A 23,845-nucleotide genomic window follows, 5' to 3' on the forward strand; every position below is an offset into this window, starting at 1 on the left:
TAAAAATCCTAAAAAAATGTACACCATCTGAATCCACCCCACTCTCTACAGGGCACTGAGCAAGTACTTTGAAAAAGAACATATGCCCCTGCTTCTTCCTTAAGAAAGGCAAATACTGCTGAGAAAGTCTTCAAAACCAAATGGGTACCAACACACACAATTTCCTAGCCACAGCCAATAACCAGTTCAGGTAACACAGAATTACAGAACAACAAGTCATTTAGTTCATATGAAACAAAAATACCACGCTAAACAAATAATATCTAATCAAATGAAGGCTGAGTCATGAGGAACAGCATAGATGTTAGATATGATAATACATATGAAGAGACAAGAGGCTATTTTCAGTGCAGGATTGAGAGCATGGTAAAATTCTGGGGAGTTGTATAACAAGATTCTAAATTGGAAAACGGCAAACTTAAGACTCTAAATAATGAGGCAGCAATATACAATAACCATTATATGTGGGTTATTACAGAAAAGAAGGAATTCACCATAAGCATTTTAAACTTGAAAAATCTTACATACATATTTTATTAGACAATATGACTTTTATGCCATCATCCTTCTTCTGCTCCATTTGTATATATCACTCAATAAGATCAGCTCCAACGAGTTTTAGCTGTTGTTTTTTTTTTTTAATCTTGACCATGTGACTAACAACGGTCTCAGTTGTTTCTATCCATAGCAACACCATGGAATCATTAGCCTCGGAGGCTGCCTTCAGAGACTTGTTTCCATGACAACAGAGGCTATAATATTAACACTGTCTCAAAGAACACTGCAGAAAATTGTAAATTCCAGGAAAGTAACTGGATTGTACATATTTTTAAAGTACTTTTTTAATGCCAGTATCGAAATGACAGCTTTCTGAAAAATGTTTTAACTAATTTTTAGAGATTCTTGTTATTTATTCACAGCTTTACATTTTAAATTTCATTTAAGATCTTAAAATTATGAAAGCAGCTTTTAAAAAAATTTTGATACAAAGTGGTCTGAAACCTCATTAGGTATAGCCACATGCTTAATGTGTACTGCACATCTACATTTATGACTATGTACCTCCCTCTTTCACTTCCATTAATTCAACAATAAATGAAAAACAATATATAAATTGAGCGTCCTTACCTTTAATAAATCTCTATTTGTTTAAAATAGTTAAAGTGTTTTTTTTTATATGTGCATCTGACTCCTGACTGATACAGGAAGGGACAGAAGGAACAATCAGGAGGCTGCTATAATAATCCAGCTGAGAGGTTATCAGTGGCTTTAACCAAATGATGGTGATGGTGAAAATGGACATGAGTAGTCAAAGATAGATTCTGAATGTAGAATTGGTATATCTAGTGACTGATGGGAAGTTGGAAGGAAGGACTATTAAGAATAACACCAACAATGGCCACTAAAAAGTATCTTTTACATCATAGTTAGACCCAACCACAATAGATTTACAAGGCTTTCTGAACATATTTTTAAACTCTTTCTCACTTATTTTCTTTTTAATTTTTGGCTGCACCCCATGGCATGTGGGACCTTAGTTCCCCGACCAGGGATCAAACCCGCACCCCCTACATTGGAAGGCGGAGCCTTAACCACTGGACCGCCGGAGAAGTTCCTCACTTATTTTCTTGCTTATTAAAATGGTCATCATAGCATAAGATCAAACTCTGAAGAAAGATAACTAATACCATACTACCAGGTAATTAATAATTGTTTACACCTTACATTAACATGTCACATGAATGGGGTAAACTGAGCTTAGAATACACACAAAGATTCAATAAGGTCAAAATAAATTTATACCACATTTACGGAAGATGAAATATATGAAATAGCAACTCTTCTGTTATCAATATCTTAGATAACAAGGAAAAAAATTACCCCTATGCCACTGTTGGTCAATAAGGATTTTATTTTGTTTTTGTATGGCACAGTTTAATATTCTTAATCCAAGCTCCTTTGCTTCAATATCTACTATGTGGTAATGAGACATGTTTCTCTGAATAAATGTCAACGAAGCTATCTAAGAGGAAAAGAGAAACCAGGGGAAAAAACTTCAAGCCTTTTGTATGTTTATAGAAGGATAAAATACAGCACAGCAGATTTATCAAAACTGTTTGGGAATCACTGTACTTAACAGGGGTCCAGTATATTCAGAATAAAGGTGTTTTTCATTGCTTAGATCTGGTTCTTATTTGATTCAAATGCTCTTTTTGCCAAAGTTACTCCAAATAAGTACCTTCAATATAAACTCCATGTTATATGAACCAGCTGTATATGATACCTGTGTCATAATTATCTCAGAAACAAATAGCAACGAAACCAGATACATTTTTTAACAAATACTAAGGGATTAAATATAAATTTTTGATTTTAAAATAACAAAGGGGGGTAGGGAAATAGATGTAGTGATTAACAATCCTAGTATAGAAGCATGGGTACAAATTTGTTAGTTCACACACACAGAACATCTAGTTTACGGATCTATTTCTGCTTGCAAGATTCATGATAGTTAAGGTATGTCATCCCTTCATTATAAAAAGATGGTGTTCTATCAGCATTCAGCTTATCACTTTGTATTGGTAGAAGGATGAGCCAACAATCACTAAAAATTTCAAGTAGACAGAGATCCAAAACTTGGATTCAAAGATGTGGTTACATAATTAACAAATAGGTATGAAACTACCAACTGCAATATGCTGCCTGCTCCCCACCCCCCAATTTTATCAGACTATGGCTACAGAAACATAGGCAACCGTGGACTCCGTAATGACTAACCTAAAACGGGCCCTTAAATCTTCCTAGTAATCATATATTTACCCTATTCTATTCATTCTTGTACAAGTCCCTAGTGATTCAGGCCGCTGTTACCTTTCTGAAGTCGTCTTCTACTATTCTCCTCCCACTCAGCGTCTCGGCTGAGTGGGAGGAGAATATTGACCTCTCTGTTCTCCAAACACTCTAAACATGCTCTGGCCTCAGAGTTTTTATTCACTCTTCCTCTGCATAGAATGCTCTTGCCCCAGATATCCATATGGCTCAATTCCATAACTTCTCTTACGCCGTTGCTCAAATATCGCCCTCCAGCTGAAGACACTCCTATTCTACTAACCCCACCCCACCCCCACCACGCACGCACAAACATACACATTTCCTGTTGCCTTCTCTTTTTACCTTTCCTCCAGCATACTACGTATTTTAATTACATTTGCCATCTGTCTTCCCCCCCTTTAATATAAGCTCTAGAAGAGTGTGGATTCTTGTTTTATTTACTCTTATATGCCCAGTGCTTAGAATAGTATCTAGCACACAGTAAGTATTTAATACATATTTGTTGGACGAATGAAACCATGTGATTGCCAAAAGAGATTGAGTTCATCAGCACTCTAAAGTGATAAAGTGACTCGGAATGGATTGTGTACATCCTCCCTCCCCATGCTATACACATAGCAGATATTGCTAAAAGATTCTGTGTGGTTGGGCGGTCACTACCAATCAGAAAGTGTTCAAGATGTTCTACCATTTGATAACCTTAGAAGTTTCAAAATACAAAAATGCCAAAAAATTGCCAGTTTCATGTTGTTCTCTATCTAGCAACAGCTAATTGCCTAATAATATCCCAACTGAAAATAAACATGTCTTGGTGAAGAACACTTGCCCCAAAGATTTTTACCTCTTTCCTTTTTAAGCTGTATTAGAAAGTAAATATCACTGACAGCTCATATTTAAAACCTGTGGTGCCCTTCCTCCAAACTTCTGGGTTCTACTAACCTTAACTTGGTCCCTAGGTCCCTCCTCAGAGGTTAGCTGCTTCTGTTTACCTTGGTGTTCCATGTTTCCTCTTCAGTTTCCTTTTTAACACTGACCCCCGCCCCATATTACATTTTCCTTGTTAAAATAATTACTGTGGTTTCTCTTTTCCTGGCTGGACCCAGTCAAGGTTACCAATCCTCTTGTTAAAACATAATTCTTCATCATTCTGTAATGAGGTTGCTTCTCCGTATCTCCAGATTCCTCACTTAAAAGGCCAGAATATTCTGTGGGACCAATAATGATGGTGGTCGTGAAAGTGGTGATAAAGATGACGATGATGATGATAGGTGCTTTACTGATGTCAGATATTATAATAAGGGCTTCGCATGTTTGTCCCATTAATTTTCACTAGATCTTAATCCCTGTTTTCTGCAGGTGGGGGAAGGAGGCTCAGAATTTAGGTTATTTGTCCAAGGTGCTACAGCTAATAAATACAATAGAAACTTAAACCCAGGCCATCATCCTCTAAAGACAGCATTCTCAACTACTATACAACACTGTCTCTTCAAAATAGTTCAAAAAAAGAAAAAAGTCTGATTAGGTCATGAAGAGAACAGAATAAAACTTCGAGACATCTACATTAGTTTTTACTAACTATAGTTGGTTTAATTCTCTTGTAGTGCTTAACCTATGATAATAAAAACAAGCAACTCCTCCCCCAAAAAAGGGAATGAGAGAATTAAAAAAACAATAAATAGATATGAAAATTTCAAGTTTCATCTAGAGTTCTTTAAAATATTTTTACAAAAAAGGCCTATATAGTAAAGCTGTGTTCTTATAACTGAAAGAATTTAGGATCTATACTGTATGTAGCCTTTCAGTTTGGAAAAAAATGATTAGAATGATACGATTTTTGCTCTATTTCCCCTCTCCAAAATCCTGCTACGGTATTTAGTATAGCTGAAACAATTAATTCCTAAGGTTGGTATTCATCTTTGTTTTTCTTTTTCTTAAAATTAATTAATTAATTAATTTCTGGCTGCATTGGGTCTTCATTGCTGCACACGGGCTTTCTCTGGTTGCGGCGAGTGGGAGCTACTCTTCATTGCGGTGCGTGGGCTTCTCATTTTAGAGGCTTCTCTTGTTGCGAAGCACGGGCTCTAGGCACACGGGCTTCGGTAGTTGTGGCTCACGGGCTCTAGAGTGCAGGCTCAGTAGTTGTGGCACACGGGCTTAGTTGCTCTGCGGCATGTGGGATATTCCCGGACCAGGGCTCGAACCCGTGTCCCCTGCACTGGCAGGCAGATTCTTAACCACTGCACCACCAGGGAAATCCCATTCTTTATCTTTCAAAATACTTACAAACTGATTATTTTTCAAATTTATAACGCTTTGATATATTAGATGGTTCTACCAAGATTAGTCAGAGTTAAATACAGAAAAATTACGCTGGGATATGTTTTGATTCAAATTGGCAGATTATAATCTCCAGTTATTTTCCTCAGGACCAACAAAAACTCTGTAAGGCTATCAGCTGGTCCCATTTTGTCATAATAATAATTTCTTCACACTCCACAGCTGGCTGAGTCAATAGTCACAGTTCAGATTTCAAAAATACTGAAAATACTGTTCAGAAACAGGACTAAATTGGGGTTTACTAATGGATAAAGAATGAATAGGCAGGGCTCCTGTTAAGAGGTGAGGGGGAAAACACCTTTTAAATAAATTTATCTAGGGGCAGAAGTTGTATTTAGGATTCTCCTAAAATTCCACTGCTTCCAGATGTGACACCAGTTGGTTTAAACTTGCACAAAATAGGTCCAGTCTTTGTTGATTGATTTGCATATGCTGTAAAATTGCCACATCAGTTAGTTTATTTAAAGTTTGTAAAATAAGGTGATAATTGTAGGTTACTGTTCTCCACATGGTCTGAACAACTATTTTTAGCTTTATCAAAATTCTAAATTTTGATATGAAAATGGAGGATTGAAAAAGTTATCTAAATACCAGTGCCAGGAAGTACAAAGAATAACGCAGTGAGAGCTCTTTAAAGAAAACGATACTAAGTCAAATTTTGACAATAAGAATTTAAGTTCTTCATATGTTAAGATATATGCTTCAGTTTTTTCACAGAGGGCTTTGAATTACTTTAGAAATATACATGATTTTATAAAATCCTGTAATGGAGACTTGCTAATTTTAAAGCCATAGTTCTATATAAAAATGGCTTGGGAAATTTACAGTGGCCAAACCATATTTAGAAGTTTCAAATTTCCCTGTAGCCATCATCAGATTAAATGAAAACAGACACATATATTAACATTTGTTTATTCATTCAACAAACAGTCAACACGTGCGTTCACTATGCTAGGCTCTGGGAATATAAGAGAAGGAAACATACATCTGTACTACCAGCTCTTGTGAAGCTTATGGTTTAGCAGCTGATATTAAACAAATCATTACACAACTGATTACTGAAATGCAGCTGTGATAAGAGGTATGGAGTACAATTCTCAGGAAAACAAACACTGCTTGAAATAAGCAAAGGGCAAAAATGTTGTGCAGGCTGAATATCCTATTCTGACCTCAAAGCATATGGGCCAGTCATTCTTCAGCACTGTTATTAACACATTATTTTAAAAGTTAACTCTAAAACTATATATATATATATATATATATAAAATACATATATACACATATATAATATACATACTAAAATACATAAATTGCAGCTTGTGAAATTTTTTACCTATTTGTCCTTGACAAAAGGACAATCTAACAATCATGACACTCTATAGAAACTACAAAGATGAATGCAACACACTTCCTAATTATAAAGAGCTTATATAACAAATTTCACTTACTTAGTTCTTCAAACTATAGCCAATCTAATCCACCTTAAGATACCAATGTTGCTCTTTTAACAGACTTTATTTTTTAGAGCAGAAAGTACAGAGTTCCCATATAACCTCTGCCCACACACATGCACTGCCTCCCACTATCAATACTCCCCACCTGAGCTGTACATTGTACAGCTGATGAACCTACACTGACACACCATTATTATCCAAAGTTCATGGTTTACGCTAGGGTTCATTCTTGGTGTTGTACATTCTATGGGTTTGAAGAAATTTATATATAATGTCATGTATCCACCATTATAGTACCCTACCTAATAGTTTCACTGGCCTAAAAATCCTCTGTGCTCTATTCATCTCTCCCTCTTTCCTAACCCTTGGCAACCACTAATCTTTTTACTGTCTCCATAGTTTTGCCTTTTCCAGAATGTCATATAGTTGGAAGCATACAGTATGTAGCCTTTTCAGATTGGTGTCTTTCACTTAGAAATATGCATTTAAAGTTCCTCCACATCTTTCCATTTCTTTTTAATGATTAATAACATATCATTATCTGGCTGTACCACAGTTTATCCATTTACCTACTGAAGGTCATCTCGGTTGCGTCCAAGTTTTGGCAATCATGAATAAAGCTGCTATAAACATCTGTGTGCAGGTTTTCATGTGGACATAAATGTTCAACTCATTTGGGTAAAAACTAAGGAATGCAACTGATGGATTGTATGGTCAATCTGTTTTTTTTAAATTAATTAATTATTTTTTGCCTGTGTTGGGTCTTTTTTTCTGTGCGAGGGCTTTCTCTAGTTGCGGCGAGCGGGGACCACTTTTCACCGCGGTGCGCGGGCCTTTCACTGTCGCGGCCTCTCTTGTTGCAGAGCACAGGCTCCAGACGCGCAGGCTCAGTAGTTGTGGCTCACGGGCCCAAGTTGCTCCGTGGCATGTGGGATCTTCCCAGACCAGGGCTCGAACCCGTGTCCCCTGCATTGGCAGGCAGATGCTCAACCATTGCGCCACCAGGGAAGCCCCAATCTGGTATTTTTTAAAAGCGAATATAACCATTGTAAACTTTTTGTTTAATCTTCATCTTTATGCTTTTCTAAAGTGTCCAACTATACAAATGACTGGGTCTCAAACACCATTTAAACATATTTTTGAGTAGATATTCTTTGGGTGAAAAGGGAAACAATTTCCAAATCTGAGTAATGTTATTAATTTTACAAAATTACTGGCCTTTTGAGTAGGAAATTAAACTTTGCCAAGAGACAGCATCTCACAACCAAGTATAACAGAATTTTTATCCTAACTTTGATTGCTTGGTTAAATCAATACTCAAAGAGACTATTTCTACCCATTCTCCTGGAAACTATTCTACTATCAGACTTGGCATTTCCAAAGTCGCTTAAGAGGATTATCTACTTACTCTCTATATATTCTAGTTTAATACAAAGGCATTATACTACTGAATATAAGCAATTTTATTCCTTAGAGATTAATATATATATATATATATATATTTGATCTATCACTCAAAACACAACTATTATTAGGCATGAGGCCAAATGTTTGAAACATACATAGGTAAGAAAATTAGGCCAATCCGTGTTGGTCCAGTGTGGAAATGTCTTGGTGTGAATATTTAGACCTGCTGCCTGGTAGGAACTGTCAGAAGATAAATGGTTACAGATGATGACACCACATGCCTCTGTTTGCCTGGGAAGTTCCCTCTTTCCATAAAAGTACTCCAAGTTTGGTCGATGAATTATATACTCATCCTAGTTATAAGGAAACCGAATGTTTTTTCTCCTCTTCTCTCCCTGTCTCACCTCCTCAAGGGTATTTCTTTCCATAAGGGTAAATAACAAGAGAATCATCAGCTAGAGGATCAGTATAACACTAAAGTGTGATATGTTTCACAGAAGGTCTAAGAGAGAATTCAGACAGATTAAAAATATATAACAATAAAGAATCAAGTAGTATTAAGTGCTATGAAGAAAAATATTTAAAAAGGTAAGAAGTCAGGGACATTTGGAGTGAAGAAGTGCCTGCTACCTTAGACAAGAATCGAGGAAGACCCTCTGAGAAGGTAACAGATGAGCAGAAATCTGAAGGAAGTGAGGAAATAAACTATGAGAATATCTGAGGAAAGAATGTTCCAGGCAGAAGAAACAGCAAGATTAAGGTTCTGAGATGGCCACATGCTTGATATATTTGAGGAACAGGAACAAGGCCAATACAGCTGGAACAAAGTAATTGAGGGAGCAGTAGGAAATGGGATTAGAGATACTGCCAGGGGCTAGATAATAAAGGGCCTTTTGGACTATGGTAAAGAAGGATTTAGAATTTTATTATATATCGAATGGGAAGCCACAGGAGAGTAAAAACAAGGTACTGACAAGAACTGACATTCTGTAAGGATGACTGGCTGCTGGGTGAAGAACAGACTGGTGAGAGTAAAGAATGGAGCTAGGGAGACCAGATAGATATCTACTGCTATAGTTCAGGCAACAAATTAAATAATTTGAATTAGTAGTTGTAGAAGTGGTGAAAAGTGGTTAGATCATAATATATCCTAAACACAGAGCCCTCAGAATTCGCTATTAAGTTGCATGTGGAGCAAAGGGAAAAAGAACAGAAGATTATTCCAAGGGTTTTCATATTCAACATCTCAGTGACTGGTACACTGAATGAAGATGGGACAGAACAATAAAATTAGAAACTCTGTTTTTGACATGTTAACTTTCAGATACTTAATCCAAGTGGAGATACTGAGTAGGAAAGCCAGACACACAAGTCTAGTGTACGGGGAATAGCTCTGGACTGAAGATATGAGTACTGATGTATTTAAAGGCACGTGGATGAGATCATCTGAAATATTAGTATAAAAAGAGAGAAGTTCAAGGACTGATGCCCTGAGTTACTCTATTAGTGGTAAGAAGAGGAGGAGGATACTGCAAAGGAAACTGAGGTAGGGAGAGTATCAGGAGAATGGTGTTCAAGAGTCAAAGGAGAATTTAAAGGAGAGAGCAGTTAGTTGTGTAAAAAGCTGTTGTGGGGTCGAGTAAAATAAAGATTGAGAACTGATCACTGGATCTGACAGTCTAGTCCTAGAGGGTTTCTGGCTGGTTGTTTTAATGAAAGGTATTTTAGCGGGTATGTACGCTGATGGGAATAATCCAGTATGGAGGGAAAGACGGACAATGCAATGAAGAGAAGAGAGAATTTCACAAGTCCCTGAACAGTCAAAAATGAAGATCTAGTACAGAAGTGAAGGGTGAGATTTAAGAACACAAGTGGATCATTTATTTTAACAGGATGGAATACAGAATAAGACCATCAATTGAGAATGAGGGCCAGGAAACAGGTATTGGAAGTTTAATGGGCAGCTTTGGAGCTGATGTGGAGGAGGCAGAGTTGCAATTAACCAAGGTTAGATCTTACCAATGAAGTGACAGAGGAGCAAGAGAGTTAAGATTATGAAAGGCAGTGTTTACAGTCATGGACCAAGGAATGTGAGCAAAGCAAGGAGGGAAGTGAGAGCATGAAAGAAATGATAGATAATAAAAAGTTGGGCTGGAAGTCTTTAAAGGGTAAAAAAAAAATTGTTGTAGGGGAGGTGAGCTGAAAAGAAAGGAAGTGCTAGTCAGTTTGAAATGCTTGCAGCTGAGATTTTGTAAGTGGTTCAGTCAATGGTAATGAGGTCTTGAATATAACCATTTCAGCAGGTCAGTCAAGTGAAAGAAAAAATAAAGACTCCTAGAGGCAAGGATATCAAAGAACTGAGAAGTCAAGATTTTGGAAGGATCATACCAGGATACTGAAAATCACTAAGAATGATTACATGAATAGTGGACAGAGAAAAGACAGTTCAAATCATCAATGAGTAGGAGTGATTGTGAAAGATGCAGATGACTAGACAAGGAGGGGAAGTAGAAAATACTGTCTGATGATATATACATTTTTAAAAGGGAGGAGGTACAATCATCCATATACCAATGATCAGCAAGGAAGACATCAACTCCACTTGTTGGTCCCAAGGTACATGGGACATGACAGATAAAAATTCCACTTTTTGTGAGGGCTAAAGAAAAAAAAGTACTCTTGGGGGAACACCAGTTTTCTATGAGAGAAAAAAAGGTGAGATGAACCATCACAGAAGAGTTTGAGGAAAAAGGAAATTTTGCTGATCACGAACTGGGAGTTCCAAAGGGCAGAGTGAAAGAAATTGGGAGGTCACAGATAAATGGGAGTTTAAAACATATTGGAGATATACCAGAGTCAAACAGAGATAAGGAAATTAAGTGAAGGTGATCTGGAAGGCTTCAACTTTTTTTTTTTTTTTTTTTTTTGCGGTACGCGGGCCTCTCACTGCTGTGGCCTCTCCCGTTGCGGAGCTCCGGACGTGCAGGCTCAGCGGCCATGGCTCACGGGCCCAGCTGTTCCGCGGCATGTGGGATCTTCCCAGACTGGGGCACGAACCCGTGTCCCCTGCATCGGCAGGCGGACTCTCAACCACTACGCCACCTGGGAAGCCCCAAGGCTTCAACTTTTTTTAGTGATTAAGATGTCCTGATGGTATGGTTGGTAAAAGGTGGATAATCAGTTAAATTTAATTGTCTGCTTGTGACTGGTTTAGCATTTGCAGAAGGGAGTGTTGGGTGGGAAAGCAAGGTCAGGAAATTGGTGTCTCACCAAGAATTTGAAGTGCTCTTTGGGGTCCCTCCTTTATATCCTGCAATTGAAGGTGTTGAGATATGTGGTTCTTTAAAAACTGTACAGCCTGCACTCACAGGAACTTATGCAGTCAACACTATTTACTGAATGTCTGAATGAACTGCACCATCCTAGATACTGTAATTCCTAATTATCTAATTTGAATTTGTTGAAGACTATTAAAATTAAGCAATATAAAAATAACAACAATAATAGCTTCCAGGCACTGTTCTAAGTGTTACATGCATTTAATCATTTAATACAATTAACTCAATGAAGTTGATGCTATTATCTTCATTTGGGGACAATATAGCCAATGCATAGCTCTAAAAATTAAATCCTTTCTACTCCAGAATGTACCTGTTTAGGACAAATCATATTCTTTTCATACAAATTAGCCTATTTATTTTTCTGGTATCTGAACAGTGGGAATCTATCTGAACAGCGTTTTCCTGTATTTTAATTTAGGACAGAGTTTCTTCCTCTAAAAAGCATATTATTCAATTCATGTGGCTAATATTCACTCTTGTTAAAATTTTATTGTTCTGCTTCAATTATAAGTCATTATGCCTGTTCCATTCACTCCTAGGAAGAGAATTTTGCTGTTTTCAGCTTAATTTGGCATGTCAATTATCTGGGGGAGGGTGGAAATTCTATTTGAATATTTATAATGACCCACAATAGGGATTTTGAAGTAATCCAAAACATGGGAACAACTGCCAAATATACATCCGAAGTGACCTACCACGTTACAGCTGTTCAAAGTTTATATATGATTACTATTTTCGTTAATAAACACTGACATCACCAAGTAGATAAAAGCTTTTACTTAGGAGATAATCAAGTAGCAAAGTCTAGAAGTATTGTGCTAGAGTTTTTTAAAGCCCTGTTGAATATAAAAATTGGTCTTGGATTTAACAGGGCTGCATCACTGAACAGGACAGGGCAGACTGGCATCAAAGGATCATAAATACAAGAAGAGGAAGAAGGCTGAAGTGAGGAACTGAGGAGGGCTTGACAATGAGTAGCCCACGTTTTCTATATTATAATGACTATTCAAAATTAAGAACATAAGTAGTATGAAGCTCAAAATAGAAAACCTTACACCAAAGTAAAATAATTCACAAGAAACTCATCTTAGTTTAACACTAAAAACAAAGAAACAATAAAACCTCACATTGTAAACTTTTGGGATACAGCCAAATGACAAAAATTAGACATAGTCTTTAAGCTGTATGGTTATCATCATGGGTAAAGATTCAAAGGGGTGAGGAAATCAGGTACATGGGGGGTTTGTGCAGCTTGAAGAAAGTCTGAAGAATGGAGGGGAAGAAAAGGGAAGTGGAGGAAGAGATGGGCTACTGTGAAGAATCAAAGGCACGTATGACGGCAATAGAGTGAATCCAATAAATATAGGTACCCAAGAGGTTTCAGGTTAGGTGCCATTATTTCGGAAGGCCATGAGCTAACAAGGTTTCAGGTGATTGAAATGGTAATTAATCAATCAATTCCATAAACATTTACTGAGCACCAACTACATGGCAAGTACCATCCTAGAAGCTGGGGTCCTGCAGAAATTTATAACCACTTGGCTTCCCTAACATTTAAAAATATTAATGACTTCCTACTAAGTTCCACATATTACAGTAGAATCTGACACAAAATCTTAGTTGTGAACACAAATATCTTAAACAGATGAGCAATTTAAGTGAATCTGTAAAGTACATTTTATTTTTTATTTATAGAGGCTATTTGGTGGGATATGAAATCAGAGTAATGACTTTCAAATTACTAAAACTGCACTTAATAACAACTCTCCAAACTGCTAAAAGTACCATGCATCATAGTTATAAGGAATTAGATTCAAAGTTAATCTTGCTATCCAATCTTAGAAAAGAATATTTCTGACAATAGTGAAACAGGAGACCTGGTCATCACTTTTGCTATTTATCATTGACAGAACAAAACACTATCATACATATATATTCATAGGTATATAGCATATGCTCAATAAACTAAAATTTCATTAATCTACTTTGTTTTTAACAATATAAAAATCCTCTTATGTTACAAAATAAAACTGGTAGCCATGAGTCAGTAAATGAAACAGAAAAATGTATCCTAGCATCAACTAAAATTTAAATATGCCTAACATTCTTTCTCAGTCCTATTATATTTTATCCTATAAAATGAATTCCAGTGAGTTACAACAAAAGACTTGGATATATAAAATATCCAACTCATTAGTGAGAAAAATAACATAGAATGCAAAATGATGTTGGTTCTCCAGAGCTGGAGAAATATAAGCTAAAACTCTGTCCTAAAGTCTACATTTATAGATATGAAATACAAAGATAATGAAAAAGACAAAATAAGTAACAGAAAGAGGGCTGAAAGAAAGAAAAATAGTAATTTTTCAGTATACACAAGTGATCTGAACCAAACGGGAGGAAGATAAAATTTTAAATGGCTTTGTAGGATCAATTGCAAATAGAGTTTTTATTAAAATTGTGGCTATTTTAGTGCAATACAATAGCAACTTTTCGGCCCAACTCCTAAGTAACTATAATGTAATTCCATGGTTTCAGTAGTTTTCTATGTAAACTATTTTGCTTGTCTTTCATTTGTATGCCTTTTACAAGATGAATTATATATCATTGGTTGGGTGTGTGTATATACATATAGTTGTGTGTATTTGAAGTTTTAAACAGATCTTTCTTATTGACAATGGAAAAATATCACTTAATACTAACATAGAATGAATAACAATGCTAAGCTTTAGTCTCTGTGTCCCTTTTTGGTATATGTAATTGTAGTCAAAATCAAGTTAGTTAAATTCTTGGGGCAGTATTCAATCTAAGAGTTAAATCAATCGTTGCCTCTGAGTAAGTTTTGATTATAAGTAATCTCACTGCCTACATAAAAACTATTAATGACTCTCCCTAGCCCAGTAATTCCATTCCTCTCAAACATCTAAGAAAAAAACAAGAATATTTTTACTTAAGAAATTTGACATTACTTAGAAATAAAAACTATTGAAAGAAAATTCTAGTAACCAAAAACAAGAAGAAGCTGTTGACAGTTACCTTATACTTACTGTGCTGCTTCTAATTACTAAAAAAAAAAAAAAAAAGATGGTTTTAAAGGAATTTATTTTTAAAAGGCCCTAAGGTATGTGTATACATTTTAATTTAAATTTAAAGGACAAAAGCATTCTCACCTTGTTTTTTAAATTAGACTAATTTCTATGCTTTCATTTTTACTAAAGTTGAATATCTATTAAAAACATGTTTTAAAATAAAAATATTCCCCCAACCCTCCTTTAATACCAAATAATAGGTATTTCACTCAAATTATGATTAACTTTATATTTTCCTTATATTTTTAATACTCACTCCTCAAAAAGAAGTGGTTTTATGTGATTTTTTTTTTTAATTTGAGGACTTTTAGTGTTTGCTCAGCTCTTTACACTGTCAATTGAATATTTGATAAAATATTCCTATAATCATGTAATTACACAAGTTTACTGCTTTCCAATTAACCCTAGATAATATATTTATAGAAATGGAAGGATTCATTAAATCCCTTGAATAAACCATAATGTAATAATTTTAAGATATTAGTATATACAATAGCCAATTGTATTCAGTTTAATCTATACTCAAAACACTAGAAAATAAAAATATTTCAAATTATCTTCTGTTTCTTTACTATAACAATCTCCTGAGGTTATCTGATGACATATAAAAGCTATACAAACAGGTATTTTCTTTGGTCAAACATCATGCTTTATAGCGTTTAACACAATCTGAAAATAAGGAGACAAGCATTATTTACATTTTAATTTATGTATGAATGGCTTTATATTTTTAGAGAAGTCATTCAACAGAATCTGAGACTGTTTTGTTTGGCATTACATAAGAGCAAAAGGGAAAATATTTTTGTTTCCCCTTTCACGCTAAAGACCTGCATAGATGGACTGAAAACATACATTTCTGCGTATCCAAGGTTTCAGGGCATAAGACTATGTTTTAATAATAAGAAATCTATACTAATACATTTTTGCAAAGCAACATGAACCGAAAATAATTTCAACAAGTGGTATGTTACCTGGGTGGAGCTGGTGGCTACCGAGATGCAGTCAATAAAGCTGTGTCTTCGAGTGAAAAATGCAACTATCTGCTGCCAGCGTGAAGGTTCTGGCTCAGCCTGCAGTTCATCTGATGAGCCCTTTTTCGCCCAGTGTTTCTGCTTTGGGCCTACTGAGCCATGGCTAGAGCTAGTATTGCCTCCTCGACTGGCGCGGGAGTACAGAAGTGTGTTGTTCCCGAAAATGTAATTCATCTCTGCAGCCCTGCAGGTGGTTGCCAAGCAGTCTTACTTCTCTACCAGCTGCTGAGTGGTGAATGATCGGTAAAAACTGCAGCTAGAATTACAGCAGCATCACTTGTAGATCAGGGAAAATAAAAACCTTGAGAAATGATGCTCATTTTCTCTGTAATTTCTTCCCATGAAAGAGCTTGCATCTTCCCTCTGTACCTGTTAGCTGTATCATGGCTGAGTTTATATTTCTAGACAAAAAAGACGACATAAGGTGGTTTTCTTTCTCATGATTATTTTTTCACCAGCGTCTGCAGGAAAAGCTGCTCTTTTGTTAGCTGATAACTAGACGGACTGAAATCCAGGAAGTGAGGTCGATTAGCAGGTAAAGAAGGATGTTATAAACACTGGACTACCAAGACCCTTTGGGGCTGCCTGATTCAATGCACTGGGTGGAGAAACCCTGGATTACCAAGTTTCAATCACAGTCTGAAGTAAAATCCAATGGCATCTTCGCTGCTTAAATAAATTATAAATATGAACTGAATTTAAAAATAAAGAGGATTCTCTCTGCCAACAGTTCTGATTGTTTAAAACAATTTTACTAAAGAAATCTTTCTATTCACATATAAATTTCTACATCAGGAAGGCACTTACATTAAATAGCACTAAGGTTTTAAAAGGTACTATCTACATTAAACTCTGAGGATCTAATGACAGAGAGAAATCCATTTGGAATGTAACTTGATAATTTTATTTAACATATTGGTTTTAAATGCTTTGATTAACTGAGTCTGAAGACAGAAACAGAATAATTAGCTAAATAAGTATTTGGCTTCTGGGACTTTTGTGATAAAAAAGTGCTATTATCAGCATCATCTCTCTCATATGTTATAAACATTAAGATTACCAAGTTATGAATTTGTAAAAATGCAAAAGAATTAAACATAAATTTTTTGTTTTATAGCCAGTAAAACATATTTTATCCAACATGACATAAAATAATACTCTGGTTCAAAAAATAATACTGTTTGATTGCTAACTAGATACTTTCTAACATCTAATATCTAGGTCTGTGTTTCTCAACACAGTAGTCCACCTCAGAATCACCTCGGGTGCTGGTTAAAAAAAATACAGACTGATATCCCCTTCCCAATAGAATTTTTAGGGGTAAGGGAGATCTGGGAATTTTCATTTTTGAAAAGCCCCCCTAAGAGACTCTTAAGCACCCTCAAGTTTGAGAACTACAGATTCCTAAGTCTGTCCTCTTAATACTATGCTACATTAGTATATAAAACAACATATCGCCATTAAAAACAATATATGAATAAAAATGCTACTTGATAACTTACTAATAGTTGAGTAATTCAATTTTTAAGTTGATATAAGTACATCATAATCCCCAATCTCAGCCATGAATGAGGACCAACAAAATCTTGCTTGCTTTTGCTTACCAGCACCAACTAAATGCAGTCTATTGGAAAGTAGCATTGGCAAACTACAACCTCTAGGACTACTGCAAATCCTGATCTGGCAAGAAAAGATGCGAACACTGTCTCTATGATTCTGTCTCTAAGATACAAACACATGCCCAAGAAGGGTTGAGAGTCATGTGGGACTTTTGGAAGTAAGATGTTTTGTGACAGATTATAACAAAGTTTGCTTCTTCCCAAGAACTGTACAGACAGTAGCTGGCAGCTTTATGGCCCTACACAGATTGATCTTATCTATTTGGGGGTAGGGGACTAGAGGAAAACACTAAGGGTAGACAGAGAACTAATAATCCTCTCTAAAAGAAAAAAAATAAAACCTCCTAAAAATAAATTTTACTATGGACCAGGTACTTAATAAAGAACTGATTATGTGGTTTATACAAATGCTCTAGTAATTGGTTTGGCCCCAAAATATGTGTCTTGATCTGTATATGATGGAAAGCCAGGGTGGGAGGGGGAACCTTAAAATTTATACAGATTCTGTTACTCTGGATTTGTAAGGATGAGGATATTTTAAAAATTTTGGCTGCACTGGGTCTTTGTTGCAGTGCGCAGGCTTCTCTCTAATTGCGGCATGCAGGCTCCAGCGCGTGAGGGCTCCAGAGGGCGTGGGCTCAGTAGTTGTGGTGCACAGGCTTAGTCGCCCTGTGGCATGTGGGACCTTAGTTCCCCAATCAGGGATCAAACCCACGTCCCCTGCACTGGAAGGCAGATTCTTAACCACTGGACCACCACGGAAGTCGTGGATAAGGATACTGAAAATGAATGTTGAGTGCAAATATCCTACTCAAGTTGCAAACAGTACCAACACAGATGGAACAGTGAGGCATTCGTATACAATGATTTCTTATGCTAGAGAGCCAAAGAGCTTGGGAACAATCGAAAGCTGATGAACGCTCCATCCCATATATCCCGAGTACAGAGAAGAAATACTTCTCAATATATAAATTTCCTATTCAAATCGACATCAAGAAAACAACTTTGAGTTTTGAGAAAGGCTTTTTAATGAAAATGTCCCATTACCTGAGCTACGGAAATCTAGGATCATCTCATCGATTGCACAACAGTCAATACACACATACAAAACCATATATGTACCTAAATCACAATTGGTTTCATATGATTTGATTGGGAAGCAGAGGCAACCAACTCCTCACTGATCTCTGCTTTAGAATAACCATACCCATGTCACATATCGGAAATATAAGCTCTATTTCGTTAAACCAAAATTTAAATTCATTATAGAACCTGGAAAGTCTATTTAAAATAGTGAATTTTAAAAAATACTACACAACGTTTAAATCATCAAAAAGAACACTATTAAGATTTTAATATGATATATAAAGAATGGACTTTTTTTTTCTGCAAATACTCTACCACTGAGCAATACTCTGCACCTAACATTCTTTTTTCTGTACAGTTTTTCTTTTTCACAGAATGATAATAATATTATCTATAGCAGAACTCTAAACAGTAAGAGAAAGCATAAGTAAACTAAGTACATCCATTTAGTGATTACATACTTTAAATATGATTATGAAAAATTTATGACTGTTAGAAATGTTTATTTTATAACATTAAATGGAAGTAAAGACAGTTCAAAAATTTATATAGGATAGGCCCTCAATTATTTGTACCCTTTTCCAAACTTGCAATTAAACGCAGAAGTCTTCAGGTATGGTAACAAAGGCAATGATTAAGTAATTTTAGTGAAAATTTTTAAAAGGTTGAAGGATGAGAGGAAAAACAATATTGAAACTCTAAAATATTAGGAAAAAAATTACTAAGTAACCACAAAGCCAAAGTACTGTAAATGCAACAAGCATTTTCCTTACCTTTTTATCTTTATAATACGGCCTACTAAATTTCAAAACATGCAGCTGTACTAAGACAAGACTAAGAAGATTGATAACATAGATTTGTTATTTATCTAGAAAAAAGTGATCATATATATACAAATCGCTTCTGTATGAGCGCCATCTAGTGGTCAAATTGTATGCAAACTGTGTGCTCAACTTAGTACTCCAGGGTCATCCAAAAAAGATAAAATTCAAAAGTATTTCAATATATTCCAGAGTTGTAAAAACAAAGTTGACTTCAACAAAGCACTCAGTATGCACTCAAAATAGGAAAGATTCTCTTCCTGTAGCATTTAGTTCAATAGGCATATGTTTGCTTATATCCATTCTTCTGCTACCTCCATTTCTCACAATATTTGAAAAACTACCAATTGCTGCTGGTGATTTCATTTGATAGTATTCTCAGTACTACTGGATGAAATGTGTCCAGGCTAGAAGATACACTTATTTATAATAATTATCTGTTCACATATCCTGTTCTGTCTTCAATTTCAAGCCCCTTGTAACTACATTTACTTTACACACATTAAACATAATTTTCCGTCATTGAAGACAAAAGCAAAATATGAACTCTTTTATTCAATGACCATTGCAATATCCCACACTAAGCCATGTCACCCTTGTCATTTCATCTAGATTTAAATCTATTTTGAAAAAGGCTGAGGTTTTGTTTGTTTACTTGTTCAATTTACTGTTCTGACCATTTTTCCTAATTCTTAGATCATTTTCAGTTTTAGGAATCTTGACACTGTTCTTATTAGTACCATACTACTATATTTAGAACTGTTTAAAACTGAAGCTTACTTTTAAAGATTTTCATATACCACAAGAATTTACCCACTGTGTCTGTCCTTTTCTTCCACATTACAGTTTTTCACCATTATATCAACAATTTCTTTCTTGAAACTGTCTAGCACTGGCAAGAAACTTTCCCTTTTAGAGTCTTAAATCATAATTACTTTTTTAAAAAACTATTTTTTTTTGGCTGTGCCACATGGCATACAGGATCTTAGATCCCTGACCAGGGATCAAACCAGTGCCCCCTGCAGTGGAAGCACGGAGTCTTAACCACTGGACGCCAGGGAAGTCCAAATCATAGTTACTTTTATGTTTTATGCTAAGGCCTGAATAAAGTAACTTTCAATCACTCTCTTATTTCATTCATTACTTCAGTAATGAGAATCAGCACTAGCACTACAAGACCCTGACAGATTATTTCAAAGCATGTTTCATGGTGGCAAACCCTTCATAAGCCCACTCATCAGCTCAGGATCAAGGTCCTTCACACCTTGTCCTCATTTCCTAACAACCATCCTAAACATCAACTACAATATAATGAACTTCTCTGCATTTTTACAGTCTCCTCAGACTATCACCCTCCTACTGTACTTATTTTCTCCAGTAACTGCCTTCTCCTCTGAATTAGCATATTGTATACATCCTTCAACACCTTGTCCAAATATCAACTTTGTTTTTTTACAATACTTCAAGAATTTAACTTCTCTTTATTTTTTCATGTTACATCATACCGTGTTATAACTATCTCTCCATAAAAAATACCAGTCACTGAAGCCTAACAAACTTACTAACATAGATGTTTAATAAATGGTAAATGCATGTTATTTGATAAACAAAACTAATATTCTGTTGATTTTTAAAGCAATCATCTATTAATCTTATTTTTCTATTAGCTTTTATAAGAACTGTGAAGAACAAAGCAGTGCCTAATTTACATTCTACTCAGCAAACTGCTACTATTCAAAGATAATTTTTCAAATTGCAAAAATAATAATTCATATACTGAGTTCTATGTATAGTACAACAGTTACTTGCTTCATTCCAAACCACAATACTATAAAAGTGGAAAAGTTCCTTATATTAGCTTTTTTGTTTCTAAAAAAAGACTGATAATCTTATTTATATTTTAAATAACATATATTCCATTGTTGAGCTTCCTAAAACATTTGCAGTTATTTGAAAAAATTTTTAAAACATTAAAACTTGCCTTCTTATGTCAAAACAAAGTTATTTTTTAAAAATTTGGTTCTCTAACAGAAAGTTAAAGTAATCCTAACCATTGTGCTATTACACTACCCCAATCCTATGCTCACTCCTCAAATTTTAATCTATGCATGAGATAGGAGAAGCAGGAAGAAATACCCCAAATGGGGCAGCTTTAATAAATTCTTAAATTACAATTGTATCAGAATATAGTTTGTCAAAAGTCCAGCCTATCAAGATTTCTGACCCAGTAATTTGACTTCTGGAAATCCATCCTAAGAAAACAACTAAACATACTTTTTATGCCCCAAGATGATTCACTGCAGCCTTCTTTACAAAACCTAGTAAAAATGGAAATAACAAATAGCGAAGACCAGAAGTGTTCAGCAAGTTAAGGTACCAATATACTATGTAACGTTACGTATCAAATTTTAAAAAAATTTAACATGGGAAAATGTGTAAAACAAGTTTATAATAGGAAAAAACTCACATTTAAAAAAGTAAGATGTAAAGTATGATTTAGAAACAGATGAAGGAGTAGATAATTTCTTCTACTGGAAATGAAAATCCTAATCAGAGAGCCAGCAAGCCAAAGGGGGAATACGATGATGATACCCAACTGCTCTACCTATTTGCATCAGAAACTTATATTTATAACTGTTTCAGAGATTGATGCTGTTAATATCTAATAAAAGAAAACAAAATGAAAAGGAGCAAGAGAATGGCATGTAAGGATGGACAGATCCAGCTGCTTTTCACTGAGACCAGCTGAATTATTACCACAGTATACAAAGATGCTTTGAGGCTAGTACTTTCTTGATCTTAACCAAAATTTGTCAAAGATTTGCATACAAATACTCAAACTGCCACTGCACTAAGGCAATAGTATAACACCAGCAACTATAAGATGTATGTCAATTGCAGAAAAGATAAACTGTGAAAAAGATGTGTTTTATAACTGTTAGTAAAAGGATATTTTAATCTCAATAACATACTCCTTTAAATAAGCCTCTGTCAAATTTGTCTTTAAAAAGCCCTCGGGGGGAAAAATGCTATGGGAGACATAATCCTTTAACATGTAATAATTAACTGTATGCAAAGGACAAGAGCATTTTTAAAGCAGATACCGAAAGAATCAGGCAAAGTTCACTTAATTCTCTTATGGTAAGAAAATCAAGGGGAAAAGAGTCAAATTAAGGAAGCAAGTGAGAATCTTCAAAAAGTAATAATGCTTTCTCACTCAATAACTAGAAACACTTAAGTCTCACTGCAGAGTGAGGATTAAATAAAGAGATGTCAGAAATTTACTTTAAAATACTTCAAGACAGACAGTAAAGAAATATGTGTATGGTGGTTCGATTAAGCTAGGTTCTAGTGCATTACTTCTCAACAGTGGCTATCCCCTACAAACACCTGGAGAACCTGTAAAACTCTCCAAAGCCAGACTATACCCCAGACCAATTAAATCACAATCTCTGAGATGGCACTCAGATATAAATTTTAAAACCTTTTTAGGTGGTTCCGATATCCCACCACAACTGAGACAACTGAGAACCATTACTATGGACAGTCAGTTGTCCTAATCAGGAATTAACATTCCTAGACTGGTCAGCTAACATTTCATTATAAAGTAAATGGCTGCTATAAGATTTTTGTTATGTTAATCTTTGATCAATACCAAAAGTTTGCCAATTATCATAATGAATGAAGTGGGCTTTCATTGGTGAAATCCATTGTATTTCAGTTATATGGATTGGCTAAATTAGACACAATCCACCCTTGCATAAGGGAAAGAAAGACTCTGAAGAGGCTTATACCCTTAGAGATGGCACCTTAAGGTTTAATACCTAAGATGTCTGGAAATTCTGGGTAACAAAATCTTGGTCTCTGGAATATTGTTTTATTTGCCTAGAGTGAGCATTTTATGCAACAAAAAAAAGTTGAGGCTTCATCACATTTAAAGAGGCTATATACAATGTTATGTGGCTCACTGTCTGTTTAATGTCTGCCTGTGTCAGAATCTGCATACACACAGAACTACCAAACAACCACCAAAAGACTGAGGAGTTGGGTGTGTGCAAATTGGCTTTGGATAATTTGTAACAATCATAAACATCAAAAATTCAAAATATCAGAAACAAAAGAATTATACATACCCAGGAAGGTTTTTCAACTGAAGTAAGAAATAGGCTTTATTAATTCAGTCAAGAGAAAATAGGCATCGGCTGATAAGAACAGCATATAAAGCAGGAGGGAGTGCTTAGAATTCAAGTGTTCTAAGGTTCTTATGTTGTTCAAAATGAGGGTAAAAGATATATATTGAGTCTAAATTTTTGTAAGCAAAATATGTATAGTAAAATTTCTAAAAGAAAAAAAAATTTTCTAGGATAACCATTAAAGGAAGAGAAACAGAATAGCTTCCAAGCTAAGAAGAAGGAAAAATGAGATGAGAAAATAAAATCTGAAAGAAGACATGTTGGAATAAATGTCTCGTATGTTTAAAATTAAGAAACATACTTTTAAATAACTCATGGGGCAAAGAAAAAAATAATAATGAAAGTAACAGAAAAAGTTTGAATTATGATAAACATTTCATATTAAACCTGTGGGTTACAGCTAAAGTGTATTTAAAGGAAAATTTACAAATTCAAACACTGTTAGAAAAGGCTGATAATGCAGTTACGTAACCAACTTGAGAAACTAGGGGAAAAATCCCAAACAGAATAAACTCAAAGAAAGCAGAAGAAAATAAAATAATAATGATAAGAGGAGAAAGGGGAAAAGATAAAATGAAAACTGCCTCTGTCACTAATAGACAACTGATTTTTTTTCCCATTTAGCGTCCCAAAGT

At 35.2% G+C, this 23,845-nt stretch overlaps 1 protein-coding gene across 13 annotated transcripts in view; it reads right to left on the bottom strand.

Moving 5' to 3' along the window:
- The window catches only part of DLG1 (discs large MAGUK scaffold protein 1), a 284,649-nt gene that overhangs the window by 157,450 nt on the left and 103,354 nt on the right, over nucleotides 1-23,845 (bottom strand). For 3 of the 13 annotated variants that reach the window (XM_029215170.1, XM_029215169.1, XM_029215173.1), the window contains exon 1: nucleotides 15,432-16,165. The exons of the other annotated variants lie outside the window; for them this stretch is intronic. In XM_029215170.1, the coding sequence (XP_029071003.1) occupies nucleotides 15,432-15,665 (234 nt within the window). In that variant the 5' untranslated portion in view covers nucleotides 15,666-16,165. Of the gene's footprint in view, nucleotides 1-15,431; nucleotides 16,166-23,845 lie in introns of those variants that run through there. 13 annotated transcript variants of the gene reach the window in all.

Source organism: Monodon monoceros, unplaced genomic scaffold (genome assembly GCF_005190385.1).
Source record: "Monodon monoceros isolate NGI ecotype Baffin Bay Population unplaced genomic scaffold, NGI_Narwhal_1 Super_Scaffold_11, whole genome shotgun sequence".
In the NCBI taxonomy this organism is placed as follows: Eukaryota; Metazoa; Chordata; class Mammalia; order Artiodactyla; family Monodontidae; genus Monodon; species Monodon monoceros.